This window comes from Rhinoraja longicauda, chromosome 2 (assembly GCF_053455715.1).
Source record: "Rhinoraja longicauda isolate Sanriku21f chromosome 2, sRhiLon1.1, whole genome shotgun sequence".
In the NCBI taxonomy this organism is placed as follows: Eukaryota; Metazoa; Chordata; class Chondrichthyes; order Rajiformes; family Arhynchobatidae; genus Rhinoraja; species Rhinoraja longicauda.
The window spans coordinates 90,146,286-90,163,200 of NC_135954.1; the positions used below are offsets into that span (position 1 = coordinate 90,146,286).

The 16,915-nt window shown below is 42.2% G+C and overlaps 1 protein-coding gene across 11 annotated transcripts in view; it reads right to left on the reverse strand.

The window, feature by feature from the left end:
• The window catches only part of invs (inversin), a 169,891-nt gene that overhangs the window by 74,321 nt on the left and 78,655 nt on the right, over positions 1 to 16,915 (reverse strand). For 10 of the 11 annotated variants that reach the window (XM_078423464.1, XM_078423482.1, XM_078423427.1 and 7 more), the window contains 4 exons: positions 15,339 to 15,512; positions 9,816 to 9,983; positions 8,011 to 8,191; positions 3,659 to 3,768 (listed from right to left, as the gene is read on the reverse strand). In XM_078423464.1, the coding sequence (XP_078279590.1) occupies positions 3,659 to 3,768; positions 8,011 to 8,191; positions 9,816 to 9,983; positions 15,339 to 15,512 (633 nt within the window). The remainder of the gene's footprint in view (positions 1 to 3,658; positions 3,769 to 8,010; positions 8,192 to 9,815; positions 9,984 to 15,338; positions 15,513 to 16,915) is intronic. The other variant, XM_078423488.1, reaches the window with a different exon arrangement.

The window sequence follows — 16,915 nt, forward strand, 5'->3', positions numbered from 1 at the left end:
CGTCCCCGGGGAGGCGGTGGGTGGTGATGGCCTCAGGTAGGCCTCGGCAGTCGGCGGCCCCAGGGAGGCGGTGAGGAGCGGTACTGCACCTGGTGGCAGTAATGGCGCCGCGGGCCTCTGCCTCGTGGTGTGCCGGCCGGCAGTGCGGAGCAGCGGTGGAGTTGCGGGCCTGCGGGCGGTCGAGTCGCTGCCGAGGAGTGTCGGTGGAGGCATCCGTCTGGAGGCGGGATAGTTTGCGAGCCTTGGTGGAGTCCAGGTAGGTGAAGAATCGAGTGTTGAGGGCGTGGATCCGGCGTAGGATGAAGTATAGTTGGGGCCCGTTGCAGGTGTGGGTGAATGAGGCCCGGAGCTGTGGGAGAGTCAGAGAGAGGGCCTTCTGGTGCCTGCGCATCCCAGCCAGGGTACAACGCAGGGCACGGAACAAAAACTGTTCAGAGAAGTGGCAGATGCTCTGTTGGAGACGGTAGTCCGGGTTGGGTCCGAATTGGGAGGTCTGGAAACGGAGCTGGAAACCACGAGGCAGAAGATGGAGGCGCAGGCCGTGGCTGTGGTAGCGAGTCTGGGTCAAGATGTGGTCGTAGAGTAGGAGGGCAGGAGAAATCACAGAGGGGGAGCAGCGAGAGATCATGTTGCTAAACTCTCGTCGAAGAGAGGAGGAGAACTTCTTCAAAGTGGACATACCTCGAAGAGAAATCGCAGTGGAGCAACCAGTAGTATAAGAAAATAACTGCAGATGCTGGTACAAATCGATTTATTCACAAAATGCTGGACTTTATACACTTTATACACTTCACCTCCAATTTCCATCCTGCCCTTAAATATACCTGGACTATCTCTGACATCTCCCTCCCGTTTCTGGACCTCACCATCTCCATCACAGGAGAAAAACTAGTGACGGACATTTATTACAAGCCCACCGACTCGCACAGCTATCTGGACTACACTTCTTCCCACCCGGTCCCCTGCAAAAAGTCTATCCCCTACTCCCAATTCCTCCGTCTACGGCGCATCTGCGCCCGGGATGAGGTGTTTCAGACTAGGGCTTCCGAGATGTCCTCGTTTTTCAGAAAACGGGGCTTCCCCTCCTCCATTATAGATGAGGCTCTCACTAGGGTCTCTTCTACATCCCGCAGCTCCGCTCTTGCTCCCCATCCCCCCACTCGCAACAAGGACAGGATCCCCCTCGTTCTCACCTTCCACCCCACCAGCCAGCGGATCCAACATATCATCCACCAACATTTCCGTCACCTACAACAGGACCCCACCACTGGCCATATCTTCCCATCCCCTCCCCTCTCTGCGTTCCGCAGAGACCGTTCCCTCCGCAACTCCCTGGTCCACTCGTCCCTTCCTACCCAAACCACCCTAACCCCGGGCACTTTCCCTTGCAACCGCATGAGATGCAACACCTGTCCCTTTACCTCCCCCCTCAACTCCATCAAAGGACCCAAACATTCTTTCCAGGTGAGACAGAGGTTCACCTGCACCTCCTCCAACCTCATCTATTGCATCCGCTGCTCTAGATGTCAACTGATCTATATCGGCGAAACCAAGCGCAGGCTCGGCGATCGCTTCGCTGAACACCTGCGCTCGGTCCGCATTAACGCAACTGATCTCCCGGTGGCCCAGCACTTTAACTCCCCCTCCCATTCCCAGTCTGACCTCTCTGTCATGGGCCTCCTCCAGTGCCATAGTGAGGCCCGCCGGAAATTGGAGGAGCAGCACCTCATATTTCGCCTGGGCAGTTTGCAGCCTGGTGGTATGAACGTCGACTTCTCCAACTTCAGATAGCTCCTCTGTCCCTCCCTTCCCCTCCTCCTTCCCAGAGCTCCCTCTATCTTCCTGTCTCCACCTATATCCTTCCTTTGTCCCACCCCCGACATCAGTCTGAAGAAGGGTCTCGACCCGAAACGTCACCCATTCCTTCTCTCCCGAGATGCTGCCTGACCTGCTGAGTTACTCCAGCATTTTGTGAATAAATCGATTTGTACCAGCATCTGCAGTTATTTTCTTATACCAGCACAGCTGCCTGTTGGGAGCAGCCATGTTGAGGTGGTGCAAAATTGAGGCTTTGGCTCAAGAGACTTCAGGGAGAAGGGCTGAAGAGAGGAGTGTTGACCTGCCAAGCCCAGAGCAGAGCAGCAGCAAGCAGGAAGCATACAAAGAAGTTAGAAACACAAAAGGGAGGCACGCAGGATCATGAGATGTGCTATAGCTGCATGATGTGGGAGCAGATAGATCCCTTGATGAATCTTGGTTGATTGAGGAACTGAAGCTCAAAGTTGACGACCTGGAGCCTGAGTTTCAAATGCTGCGGCACATCAGGTACGGGGTGAATTACCTGGATGCTGTGTTTCTGGAGGCAGTCACATCCATTAGAGTAACTGCTTCCAACGTGGTCCATGGTCAGGAGGAGGGTGTGACTGCAAGCCAGGCAGCCAGGGGAATAGAGGTAATGACAGTGTTAAAGGAACAAAAGCCTTGAGCTTGTCAAGCAGGTCTGAGATTCTTGCTCCCTGAGCAGACCAATGTGGGGGCTGCAGGAAGGGTGAACAACTGGACCAGGGCTCTGTGGTTCAGGGGGATATTCAAGATGGGAAAAAAGAAGAAAAACGTAGTTGTCATTGGAGATTGTATAGTTAAGGGAATAGACACTATTTTCTGTCACAACGATCAAGAGTCATGAAGAATGCGCTGCCTGCTTGGTGCCCGGGTTCAGGACATCTTGTCTGACCCACAGAGGATCTTGGGAGTCGGAGGGAAAGATCCAGCCAAACGACACAAAATGCTGGACTCAGCAGACTGACATTACCTACCCATATTCTCCAGCGATGCTGCCTGACCCGCTGAGATACTCCTGCACTGTGTGTCTCTTTTTTGTATTAACCACCATCTATAGTTCTTTGTTTCAACTACATGGCGGCACGGTAGCGCAGCGGTAGAGTTGCTGCTTTACAGCGAATGCAGCGCCGGAGACTCAGGTTCGATCCTGACTATGGGAGCTGCACTGTAAGGAGTTTGTACGTTCTCCCCGTGACCTGCGTGGGTTTTCTCCGAGATCTTCGATTTCCTCCCACACTCCAAAAGACGTACAGGTATGTAGGTTAATTGGCTGGGTAAATGTAAAAATTGTCCCTAGTGGGTGTAGGATAGTGTTAGTGTACGGGGATCGCTGGGCGGCATGGACTTGGAGGGCCGAAAAGGCCTGTTTCCGGCTGTATATATATGATATGATATGATACATACAATGGTAATAACTCACCCCCAGATATAACAGATAATCAGCAATAACAGACACCCCCTCCTCATGGTCCGTTATAACAAGGGTTTACTGTATAAAGCCATGCAAATGCAATATCTCAACAGCATCATTAAGTGTTTTATTGCTCTTTTGTAAATTGCAGTCATGGTGGGGCATTTGCACAAACATCTACATCAGTTTAATGTCGGGGAACAGCTCTGGGGAATTTTGCAATAGCTGGGTAGTGCAGCAATTAGTGCTACTGCCACTTCACAGCTCGAGGCCTTCTCCCACTTTAAAATAACCCAATAATCAAACCCATCAGCTCATTTTAAATAAAGTATACAATAGCATAATTTATACATTTCTAGATTAGCATCAGATTTGATAGATTATTGATTTAGAGGCATGACTTACCCCAAAGTTGCTCTGAGCAGCATAATGCAGAGGAGTGGCTCCTTGGCTATCTGATGGAATGGTACCCGATTTATTTCTTTCCAACAGAAGATATCCTATTTGGGCATGACCTAAATACAGGTATAAAATCTATGATTAAATCAGAGAAATACAAGGATGACATCAGCAAATAATGCACTCAGCCAGCAAAATGAATTACTGGTGCAGCATTCTATTAAAATATACTGGATATGCTAGAATTCAAAGATTTGAAAAACAAAATGTAATTATGAACAAAAAGCAGAAGTCATGTACTTCAAACGATCAAGAGCAAAGTACAAAATAGAATATTGCTCGATGATTGGCCATCATTTATATCTTTCAGTTCATTTCTCATCAAGAAATATTTCTAGGGATAACAGGCTGATCTGAAAAACTCAAGCATAAAACAAACTGCTGAAAGAACTCCGCAGGTCCACTGAGTTTCTCCAAAAGTTTTCTGCTCAAAATTTCAGCATCTGCAGTCTATTAAGTCTATGAAACACTACTATGAAAGTATTATGAAACACTTTCTGTAATCTACATGTAAAGATTTCTGATGTGGAATAAATTCTTATACAGGAGCTGGCTGATGCATCCTTGGGTAAAGTTCACTGACCAAATTGGGAATAATGATCCTTGACATCTCGGATCAACCAAATCACAGATACAAATCTTGTTTTAACAATGGACCCAGCCTCAGCCACAGGACAGCTGCCTTTTATTCATTCTTTTGAACTACGAGTTTAAACCAGGTGCAGGGGCTTGCGGAGAATTGATGGGATTAGGGTCTGGTAGAGAATTGATGGGGTTAGTCTAAAATTGATGGGATTAGTTTATTTTAAAAGGCATTAACTGTTTGAGAATGGAACTGCTGTAAACAGTGACAAAAAAAGCTAGTGATCTCAAATCTACAACTGATAAAAAGGCAGACTGTACTGTGAACAAGAACCCCTTATTAGTACAAAGGTTCTATATACATCCTGGTCCCCTATATCGCTAAGGAATCCTGTTTTTCAGCAGTGTGTTTGTGTGAAAGTCGTTAGTTGAATGTCCAGTATTTTTTGTCTGATAGTTATGTTCAGTCTTTAGTCTTTTGGTTATAATTCCATAGTTTATTGTTTCGTGAGATATGATATGTTCAGTTTTAGTTAAGGTCTGAAGATATTTTAATGCTTGGCTCTGAAGCTGTATGACCGTTGTGCCTAAATAAAAAAAATTATACACTGCTACTGGACTGAAGAAATCATTGAGAATTCAGTGATTCTATTCAGGTGACAAGAAAACCAGCATGGTTTTATACGTGGGTTTACACTTGTCGAAAGGGGATCTATGAGAAATAGATAGAAAGATAAAGGTCTAGAAATTCTTTCGCATAGTGCCACTTGTTTGCATACGGCATGAAAATTGATTGCATGTGTGCAGGATGCAGGTTCCTTGCTGTGTTTACGCTTTTGGGGATGGAATCATCCAGAATATGCAGTGACAAATACCCCTGAGCCTTATGTCTCATTGCTGAGCAGTCTCACTGCTCATCCTAGACTGGCCACCACCAGCCCTCACAGGCAGCCATTAATACTTGTTCCGTGGTTCACTCCACACAAATTATCATTACAGCAGATTCTTTTATGATATATGGTGGGTGGGGAAGGGTACGAGCAATAAGCTGTGAACTCCAGGACCAAGAACATTGCCAGGTAGTGTAAGCAGTGCACTAGCACAGTAAATGACGAATTTCCAAATGTGAAAGCAAATATTCTCACCCATATAAAAATAAAAGTACCGGAGGAACTCAGCGAGACAGACAGCAGTTTATTTTAAGGGCCTGTCCCAGTTAGGCGATTTTAAGGCGACTGCCGGCGACTAGGCTGTCCCCGAACGTTCGCCGGGGTGTCGCAGGCATGATCGTGAGGAGTCTTCAATGAATCGTAGCAGATCTCGGCACGTTGCGGAAAAATTTAACCTGCGAGAAATTTCTCCGCGACAGCTGGCTTGTTGCCAGGTATCGTAGCTTATTGCGGGCGCTGTCGCAAGCTGTCCCCAGGTTTGCTAGGTTGTCGCCGGTACTGAGGACGGATGAATTTCATTGTCAACTACCAACGTCAACCAGAGACAGGTACCGGGATCAGGAGAAGACAAGGTCCGACAGGAACTGTCAAAACCCGTTTTGACAGCTGACAGAAGTGCAGCTGCAACAGCCAGGTGTGGAATGGGGGCGGAGACCGCGATGCTGTCAAAGGTGGGTGAACACTTGAACAAACCAACAGCAAGGTCCGGCCAGTGAAATGTTTAGGCACATTTTGTAATCGTTTGAAGTGTCCGTTTAAAAAAAAAGATTTTGGCATGTAGTTACCCATCTTTCATAGGAATATAGTTTGTTGTAATAAAGTTGATTTTTGTGATTTAAAAAAAAATTAGAGTCTGAATTTATTGTGTTTCTCAGTACTTTATCATGGCATCTCATTCAAAGATTCTAGTTTCATTTATTTTGACCAATGAAATAAAACGCTGACACAGGCACTGGACTATGAGAACTCTTTTCATTTATTTATTTATTTATTCACTGAAAAACCCTTGTCGCTGATGCATTTAGATGCACGTAATATTAAATTAAGAAAAGGCATTTGAAGATACCAGAAGATAGTTTTGTTTAACCAATTTATTTACAGTCTGGACATATGACAGGTAGATTGGAGGCGACAGTTTGACGGTCAGGTAAGCATGGGAATTTCGCTATGTTTCCGAAGACGGTGTAATCTCTTAGCCAGGTACTAGTTTCACAAAAAAAGTAACTTGTATCGACCTGACTCGGCATTGTCGTGGTCATTGTCGTAGGGTAAAAGAAAATTCCGGCGATCTGCTACGACTCTGACAGTCGCTGGCAGTCGCCTTAAAAATCGCGTAACAGGGACAGGCCCTTCAGTGATATAGCTCAGAGTCAGCCCTTTGGCTCACCATGCTGACCAGCGATCCCCACACACTAACGCTATCCTACACACTAGAGACAATTTACAATATTACCAAAACCAATTAATCTACAAATCTGTACGTCTTTGGAGTGTGCGCAGAAAACCCATGTGGTCACGGGAAAAACGTACAAATTCTGTACAGACAGCACCCATAGTCAGGATTAAACCCAGGTCTCTGGCGTTGTAGGACAGCAAATCTACCCCGCGCCATCGTGTCAACTTGCCGAGGGAATGGAGAAACAACAATTCAGGTCATGATCCCTTTTAAGAAGAGTCCAGACCCAAAACATCACACGTCCATTCCCTCCACAGACATTGCTTGACCTGCTGAGTTCTTCCAGCGTTTTTTTCCCCTCAGGATTTCAGCATCTGCAGCTGCTTGTGCCTCCATTCTACCGTATGTAACTTGCCAAAAAGGAAACAATACCAGCAACCATTCAGCCAGCCACTGTTATGCTGATTTAAAAAAAAAATCAATCACCCTCTCTCTTTCCCCAGAAATCATATAGGCTGTTTTTACTGCTTGAATTTACCAAATGTTTACTGAGAAATTTAGTTCAACTGAAAATGTATAACACGTTTATCACTTATTTTGCCTTTTCCTAATTATCAGCCAATCCTCCATTTGATCTCAAAGCATGAATGAAATAGATCGAAATAGAGACATATACAACACAGACACAGGCCTTGTGGCACACTCATCCATGCCGACCAAGGTGCCCTATTGAGCTAGTCCCATTAAGCGAGTAAGATTTGATCAAAGATCATCTGAGGGTCACCAAAGAGGTAGATAGTAGTTCTGGACTGCTCTCTAGTTGCTGTAGGATGATGGTTCAGTCACCCGATAACAGCTGGGAAGAAACGGTCCTTGAATCTGGAGGTGTATACTTTCACACTTCTGTACCATAAAAGCATCATATTCAGAAAGGGAAGTAAGAGTGAATGAAATAGAATCAAAAGATCTCGTGCTCACTTTCTTAGTTGCCTCCTTCAAGCTCACATTTTACAAATGATCAAATGATCTTTCAGTTTGACTTTCTTATATCTATTTCAAAATGATCTGGTTTCCATTTTGCCGCTCCTCATTTTTTCCTTCCTAAATTAGTCGCAACAAATTAATTGTTAGAAATGACTGTAACCATTTCAATTATTTTATTCGTTGAAATTCAGCCATAAAATACATTATGATTTTTTTTTTAAAAAAGGAAAGCACAACAATTTTTTGTGCTATAGCCAAATCTCTTCGCCCAGAGTATAAAACTATTAATAACAGATAGTATTAAATCTGACCTGGATCTGTGTACGCACAATAATAATAATGTGATTTGCTGAACATGTCATCAGCTTACTTTCAGTATTACTTACCCAATAAAGCTGCCCAGTGTAGAGGAGTTCGAAATAAATTATCGTAAGATGTTATATTACATCCTTCATACAACGTCAATACATCAACCACAGCTTCATTTCCTTCAGCAACAGCAAAGTGCAGTGGTGTTCGCCCTTCATAGTCCTGCCAGTTCAGCAGTGATTCAGTGGGAGCAGCCTCCTATCAGATGGGTAGAAAGAACAGTATGTTGCAATATATTCTGGCAACATATTTAAAATTAGAAAATCTAAAAGTTAAAGTTTAAAATAATCAGACTTCAAAAGATTCAGTCATAGTTTCAAATTACACACAAAGGTTCATATAGCAATTTTACAAAATAATTATCCTCCCACCTAGACACCACAGAGGATTCAAACAGACTAGCCAGATAAGTATATCGGTGGAAATAATGAAGTATATGAGACAAAGAGATTATGATTACTCTGCTCAGCCCCAAAATCTATTAAAGCTATTAAATGTTCATCGTGAGTAAAATTAACCAGAAAGGTAAATGTTATCCGAATATTTTATATCATTAATACTTTATATGTTCAAATATGATCACACTGTATACACATAAGTTGATTATCATCCCACTAGCACCAAAGCCCTCACGACCAATTTGCAACCCAAAACAATTTTTAAGTTTCAATGCTAGTCAGGCTTGTAGTCCAAAATTGATTTTTCATGAGCTCTCTATTTGTCCCATATTTGTAAGTGAAGCTCCAAGACCAATTTCTGACATTGTTTGGGCAAAGAAGATGGGCTATGTTTCGGCTCTAAAGTCGATCCAGAAGCAAACCTACCTCAGTAAGGGTAAAATGGTAGGTAGTATCTGAGTGTCTTTAAAAAAATTATATATTACCATCAACGAAAGACACAAAATGCTGGAGTAACTCAGTGGGTCAGACATCTTCTCTGGAAAAACATTGATAGGTGACGTTTCGGATTGGGACCCTTCTTCACACAGGGGTGAGAAAGAAAGTTGGAAAAGAGAAGGGACAGGAGAGCATGGTGGATAAGAGGTGACACAGGAGTGGGGTGTTTTCTGATAGGCAGATTGTTAGACAAAGGCCAGATGGCTAGAAAAGTTGTGAATTGTGTAGCCACCCACCCCCCCCCCCCCCTCCTCAATCCCCCCCCCCTCTTTTCCAGCTTTCTTTTCTGCCAACCCCTGCAATCAGTCTGAAGGGACCAGATCCAAAACGTCACCTATCCGTGTTCTCCAGAGATGCTGCTTGACCCACTGAGTTACTCCGGCATTTTGTGTCTTTCTTTGGTATAACCAGCATCTGCAGTTCCTTGTTATTACATATTAATATAACCCAGAATGGTTAGAGAATCCATATAAACAAATCTGAGGCTAATCCCCTCCACTAATTATCCCCCAATTTAAAATTTGAAGAACCCTTTATTTCATATTGTAAAATTCATAGATTTGGAACCGAATTAAAAATAAATCCAGAATGTAGAAACAAGGAACTGCAAATACTGGTTTACAAAACAAGGACGCATCCTGGAGAACATGGATAGGTGATGTTTCAGGTTGGGGAACATCAGTTTGCAGAAGGGTCACCTATCCATGTTCTTCAGGGATGCTGACTTACTCTAGTACTCCATCTTAAAAATAAATCAAAATATAATTTGATTCCATTTGTTTAATTGTATACAGCACAAATGACATTTAATTATTAAAATGGACTGAAGTTACGATAGAGCAGCACAATCCCCTATTTCTTTCAATCTCACAAACCATGGACTGTAATGTCTTCATTCACAGGGGTGTTTAAAGCATCATGCTTACCAGAATGCATTTCACTGTGTGAATGGCTGTGGTTTCTTTGTTACTGGCAGCCCAGTGAAGTGGAATTTTGCCTTCAATATCGGGGATGCCTATATTGGAATCATGCTTTATCAGCAACTTCACGTGCTCTGGATGATTGTAGTAGGCACTCCAGTGCAGTGCTGTTTGCTACAAAAATTAACAAAGCTAATCAAAAACAAGCCACATCAGATTACCGTAGGTACTAGGTGATTATGTTTATTAGTTAATAAAAATGCAACAATTAACAATAGGGTTAATTCTCTGCAGCAAATTGTTAATGTCAGTTCTTGTTTTTGGCTGTAAATAATTGCTAAACACCCAGTGCTCCTTTCCAGGAAGAGTTAAAATCACCTAATTTCAAGCAGTTATGCAATTTCAAGCAGTTATGCATTTCCCAGCAATTAAAGCAAAAAAGGCCTGGATGTTGATTAATCATCTAGGAAATCTTTACATGATAGATAGGGATAAGGCAAGAAAGAGAACAGAAAATATGAATACGTTATTTGGAATTAGAAGGATATTCATTATCAATAATGTTCATTAACAGAAAATTAACAGAGAAGGAATTATTTTCATGACCAACACAATGCCTGTGGTTTTCTTTGATTCCACCTTGAACATACTTGGTTCATTACAGATTATAACCACAGTCTCTTTAAAGTGAAATTAATTGTTTTGATTCTGCTCAATATTTTGTTCTTAAAACATCTAAATAAACTGATGATATTTATCTCAGCATTTTTAGCTTGGAAAGCTTTTAGCTTGCTCTAGTTTGGAATACAAATCTCTGCAGTAAATACAAATAACGTTGTAACAACCTTTTATTTCACTTTATTTATAGCAGCAGCCAGTATCAAGAGGGAACACATTGCTGTATTAAAATATTATGTAACAGATAACTTGTTTTGAATATAGATTGGACAAATCTACTGGAATTTTTTGAGGATGTAACTAGGAAAATTGACAAGGGGGAGTCAGTGGATGTGGTGTACCTCGACTTTCAGAAAGCCTTCGACAAGGTCCCACATAGGAGATTAGTGGGCAAAATTAGGGCACATGGTATTGGGGGTAGGGTACTGACATGGATAGAAAATTGGTTGACAGACAGAAAGCAAAGAGTGGGGATAAATGGGTCCCTTTCGGAATGGCAGGCAGTGACCAGTGGGGTACCGCAAGGTTCGGTGCTGGGACCCCAGCTATTTACGATATACATTAATGACTTAGACGAAGGGATTAAAAGTACCATTAGCAAATTTGCAGATGATACTAAGTTGGGGGGTAGTGTGAATTGTGAGGAAGATGCAATAAGGCTGCAGGGTGACCTGGACAGGTTGTGTGAGTGGGCGGATACATGGCAGATGCAGTTTAATGTAGATAAGTGTGAGGTTATTCACTTTGGAAGTAAGAATAGAAAGGCAGATTATTATCTGAATGGTGTCAAGTTAGGAGGAGGGGGAGTTCAACGAGATCTGGGTGTCCTAGTGCATCAGTCAATGAAAGGAAGCATGCAGGTTCAGCAGGCAGTGAAGAAAGCCAATGGAATGTTGGCCTTCGTAACAAGAGGAGTTGAGTATAGGAGCAAAGAGGTCCTTCTACAGTTGTACCGGGCCCTGGTGAGACCGCACCTGGAGTACTGTGTGCAGTTTTGGTCTCCAAATTTGAGGAAGGATATTCTTGCTATGGAGGGCGTGCAGCGTAGGTTCACTAGATTAATTCCCGGAATGGCGGGACTGTCGTATGTTGAAAGGCTGGAGCGATTGGGCTTGTATACACTGGAATTTAGAAGGATGAGGGGGGATCTTATTGAAACATATAAGATAATTAGGGGATTGGACACATTAGAGGCAGATAACATGTTCCCAATGTTGGGGGAGTCCAGAACAAGGGGCCACAGTTTGAGAATAAGGGGTAGGCCATTTAGAACGGAGATGAGGAAGAACTTTTTCAGTCAGAGGGTGGTGAAGGTGTGGAATTCTCTGCCTCAGAAGGCAGTGGAGGCCAGTTCGTTGGATGCTTTCAAGAGAGAGCTGGATAGAGCTCTTAAGGATAGCGGAGTGAGGGGGTATGGGGAGAAGGCAGGAACGGGGTACTGATTGATAGTGATCAGCCATGATCGCATTGAATGGCGGTGCTGGCTCGAAGGGCTGAATGGCCTACTCCTGCACCTATTGTCTATTGTCTATTGTCTATAATATTATTGTGCTAATTTAAACATATTAACAAGAAAATGCATATTTGGTAGACCCTTTGATGTACCAATCACTTTTGCATTAAATTATAAGAAATATTTCCAAGTGAGCCAAGTGAAACACGTTACAAACTCAAATCAATTAAACATTTTGAACACATTAAATATCAGACAAGAGATTTTATTTCCACATTTTCTTTATCTAGATTCCCTATAACAATTTTTCTTTCAACTGTATTTTGTTAGTGGAAGTTGACAGTATTAATTATTCCAAATTATTCCAAATTGAGTTCTCCATTCAGCACTATATCAACATTTGCAGATATACAAGTATCTTCATTCTAATCCACGAACAATGATTAAGGAGAATGGTTAAGGAGAATCAACAGTTACTCCAGGAAACTTTGCCCCAGGTATGGTGTTACCAACCCTTGAATCCCATGGTGTCCACTCTGTCAACATCTTGTGCTTGGAACTTTATCAAAAGCTTTCATTCATTTTATCAAACTGCTCAGTTCTCCCTTCTAAAATATTAATGTTAGTCAAATACATTGTGCCTTTGATAAATATATGCTGCCTCTCCTTTGTTAGCCCAATCATTCTCAAGTGCATTTTTTTTTCCTTTCCTGATTATCATTTTCAAAAGCTTCCCTATAGCTGAGCTGCAGTAACCATTTTATCCTTCCCGGAATAATGGTATTATATTTGTCACTCCTCGTGCTTTGCCACCTCCCCTGTATTTAGCCAAGATTAAAAGACTATGGCAACCCTATAAACAATTTCTGTCCCTACTACTCCTTATGTTATTCCCTTTATTTAAAATGTTACTCCCTTTATCCTGTATCTGTACACGGCTTTATTGCAATCATGTAGTCATTCCGCTGGCTGGATAGCACGCAACAAAAATGCTTTTCACTGTACCTTAGTAAACAAAACTATAAAAACTCTGAGCATCATGTGAAATAATAATTTTATTGCTAATCTAATCTGGTTTACATCAAATTACAGACCAGGCAATTTGTTTGCTTTAAGCAAAACTAGCCATTCTAGAATCTCCTCCTCATCAATTTTAATCCCAGTGCAAAGGAAACATTCTTTTGTCTAGAAATTGGAGTCCAACATTTTTAATGTGCTGAAAAGGCAAGGCATGTTGTTCTAGCACCCAACTGGGTGATCTGCAAGAGAAAAAAAAAATCGGAAGAATGCTGAAAAACCTGGGTAACAAATCACAAAGGTGGACACCCCCCTGAATCACATGCAAAATTTTGATCTGTGTTTCAGAATGACAGTGCCATTTTCATGCCCACCTCTGAGGTGAATGAGTCAAACCTTAAAAGAACATTTACAATGGATGTCACTGCAACAATAACAGCTGCCATGGGAAAAAGGGAATTGGTAAGGTCCAGCTCAAACATGTCCATCTGGAAACCCACACACAATTCAATGGTCGATCAGCCTCCATGTTAGCCCCCAAGTCAATGTCAGAGTCTAACATCTGTGGTCGGAGAGTAACTAGAGAGTATTCTAAGGGATAAATATACATGCATTTAGATAACCAAGGCCGGAATAGGGATAGCCGGCATGGTTTTGCATGTGCGAGACTGTGTATCACGAATCTGATTGAGTTTTTTGAAGATGTGGCCAAAAAGGTTGATGAGGGAAGAGCTGTAGATGTATATATGGATTTCAACAAAGCATTTGACAAGTTTCTGCACAGTAGGCTGCTCTGGAAGGTTTGGTCGCATGGGATCCAAGGAGAACTAGCTGACTAGATAGAAAATTGGCTTCATGGAAGGAAGCAGAGTATGATGGTGGAAGGTTGTTTTTCAGACTGGAGGCCTGCAACTAGTGGTGTGCCTCAGGGATCAGTGCTGGATCCATTGCAGTTTGTCATCTATATCAATGATTTGGATGAAAACATACAAGGCATGGCAGAACCTACGCAGTGAATGTCAAGGCTCTAGGAAGTGTTATAACGAAGCGAGATCTAGGAGATGGGGTAATCAAGAAAGCTTTCGGCACATTGGGCATCAGTCAGAGTATTGAGTATAGAAATTGAGAGGTTATGTTGCACAAGACATTGGAAAGGCCACATTTAAGAGTATTATGTTCAGCTTTGGGCACCCTGTTAACATAGAAAATAGGTGCAGGAGGAGGCCATTCGGCCCTTCGAGCCAGCACCGCCATTCATTGTGATCATGGCTGATCATCCACAATCAGTAACCTGTGCCCAACTTCTCCCCATATGCCTTGATACCACTCGCCCCCAGACCTCCATGTAACTCTCTCTTAAATTCATCCAGTGATTTGGCCTCCACTGACCTCTGTGGCTGAGAATTCCACTAATGTTATAGCAAATATGTTGTTAAGGTGGAAAGGGTGCAGAAAAGGTTTACGAGAATGTTGCCAGGACTTGCGGGCCTGAGCTATAGGGAGAAGTTGAACAGGCAAGGAGTTAATTTCTTGGACTGCAGGAGGATGAGGGGTGATCCTATAGTGGTGCATACGATCATGAGAGGAATAGATAGGGTACATGCACAGAGTAAGGGAATCCAGAAGCAGCACCAAAACCTGATAACTCTTGCATATAGGCTCAGCAGGCTGTTTCTATGCATTATGTACTGAACCAGGGATTGTACTTATGTATGGTAATGATCTTACTGATCTGTATGTAAAAAAAAGAATCTCACTGTATCTTGGTATACGTTATAATAAAGAAATCATTGAGATACCATAGGTTTAAGGTGATGGGGAAAAGATTTAATAGGAACCTTTGGGGCAACCATTTTTACACACACGGTGGTAGGTATATGGAACAAGCTGCCAGATGAGGTAGTTGAGGCAGGTACGATTACAACATTTAAAAAACATTTAGGCAGGTACATAGATAGGATAGGTTTAGAGGGATGTGGGCCAAACGCAGCCAGGTGGGACGTGTAGATGGGGTACGGCCTGTTTCTATGATATATGACTCTTTGACACATGAAGATGAAAGTGATAGCACCTTCTGGTGTTTAGATACACAACCAGGACTTTTATGTATTCAAAAGCAGGCTTGCGTTCACAATTTTCTGGTTCAAAAGGTAGAATACCACGATCAACCTGACAATAAATTCAAATTTACATTTGACTTCTTTCAAGAAGCACCACCTGGCAGAATCAAAATTGGAATAATTGTGCAACCAAAAGGAAGGTAATAATTTGAAGAAAACACATTCTTCAAAGAGCTTTTATCCACAGTATATTCTGAATTTAGCACTTTAAACTGTGTTTTCTTTTAATAAGCTTCACTCCTATCATTACATTTCCAATACCTTGTTTCTATCTTGGGTGTCCACTTCTCCTGGGGCCATAAATTTAAGCAGCAAAGCCAAACACTTGGGATTTTTGTGCCGAGTAGTTAAATGAAGTGGAGTCATCTCCTCAAGATCCTTCTGCATCCAATTTGCACGCCGTCCAAGCAATAACTTCATGAAGCGATAATTTCCCTGGCCAAAGAGAAAAATATTCTTCTTTGAAATACGCTCCCTCTTATTTCACAAAGATTTTTTTTTTTTTTTGCCTCACAATAAATTAACAGTTACAATAAAATGTATATATTATTAAATGGTTGTCATATTATTGAATAACTTGAATTGAAAAACATCTAAATCATCAGAAAAATAAATTGTAATTTCTTTGGAAGTCTTCATCTGTTCCTCAGTGGCTGCAGCTTGTTTTCTATTAAATACAACAGCTAACCACTGAACAAATAAACTCTGACACCCCATTCAAATGATATTTCTGCACTACATGTTGGATCTGATACACCAAATAAACATGCACATTCTGGTTAGATATTTAAATATTAGATTGCCCCCATCACCTTGTCCCACCCAAAGTATCGCGGCAGACCAGGGCACGTTGTAAATTAAATGTTAGAGGAAAGAGTCTTTACCTATAACAGAATTACCTAAATTCCTGCCTCCTTCCAACGAAATTTCATAATCGATATTTGTTTATTATTATCACATGTATTGAGATACATTGAAAAATATTATTTGCGTTCAATCCAGTGAAATCATACTAAACATGTGTATAATCAAGACATACACGTATAATATGTGCAATATGCAAAGGGAAAAATATCTGAACGCAGAATATAGTATTATAGGTACAGAGAAAGTGTCGTTTAAAAAAAAATGCAAGGCCTGCAATGAAGTAGGTAGGGTGATTGGAACTACATCCTTAACTTATGAAAGGACTGTTCAGTAGTATGAATACAGCAGGAAAGAGGCTGTTTCTTAATCTGATGGCACGTGCTTTCAAGCTTTTGTATCTTCTGCCCGAAAGGGAAGAGGGGCTGGCCACGCTTTAAATAGTCCTTGATTATATTGGTTACTTTCTCAAGGTAACAAAGTGTAGACGGAAACGAAGGGTGGGAGACGGCTGGCTTGTGTGATGAACTGGGCTACATCCACAACTCTATATTTCTGGATTCTAGGAAACATCCTGCATACTAATTAACCTATATGCAAAAATGAGTCTACCTATGGGGTCACTGATGTCATAACTCATCCCTGGCTGACTTTCTGCAATTGGTCCTACTATATACCTGAAAACTGTTGTGACCCCAGTCTGCTCTGTAGGTTCTCATTTTGCAAGCTCAAAAATGTACACAGAAATGGCTATTGGTAGATGTCCTGCTCTAACTTTCTATTTTCAATGGAGTTGGAAGCATTAATGAAACATGTTTGCTGAGTACTTCCAGTATTCGTGTTTTTATTTCCCAGTTCCAATCTTTCCTCATAGCTATAATTTTCCAGTTGTGGTAGCATCTTCATAACAGTGGCGCAGCGGTAGAGTTGCTGCCTTACAGCGAATGCAGCGCCGGAGACTCAGGTTCGATCCT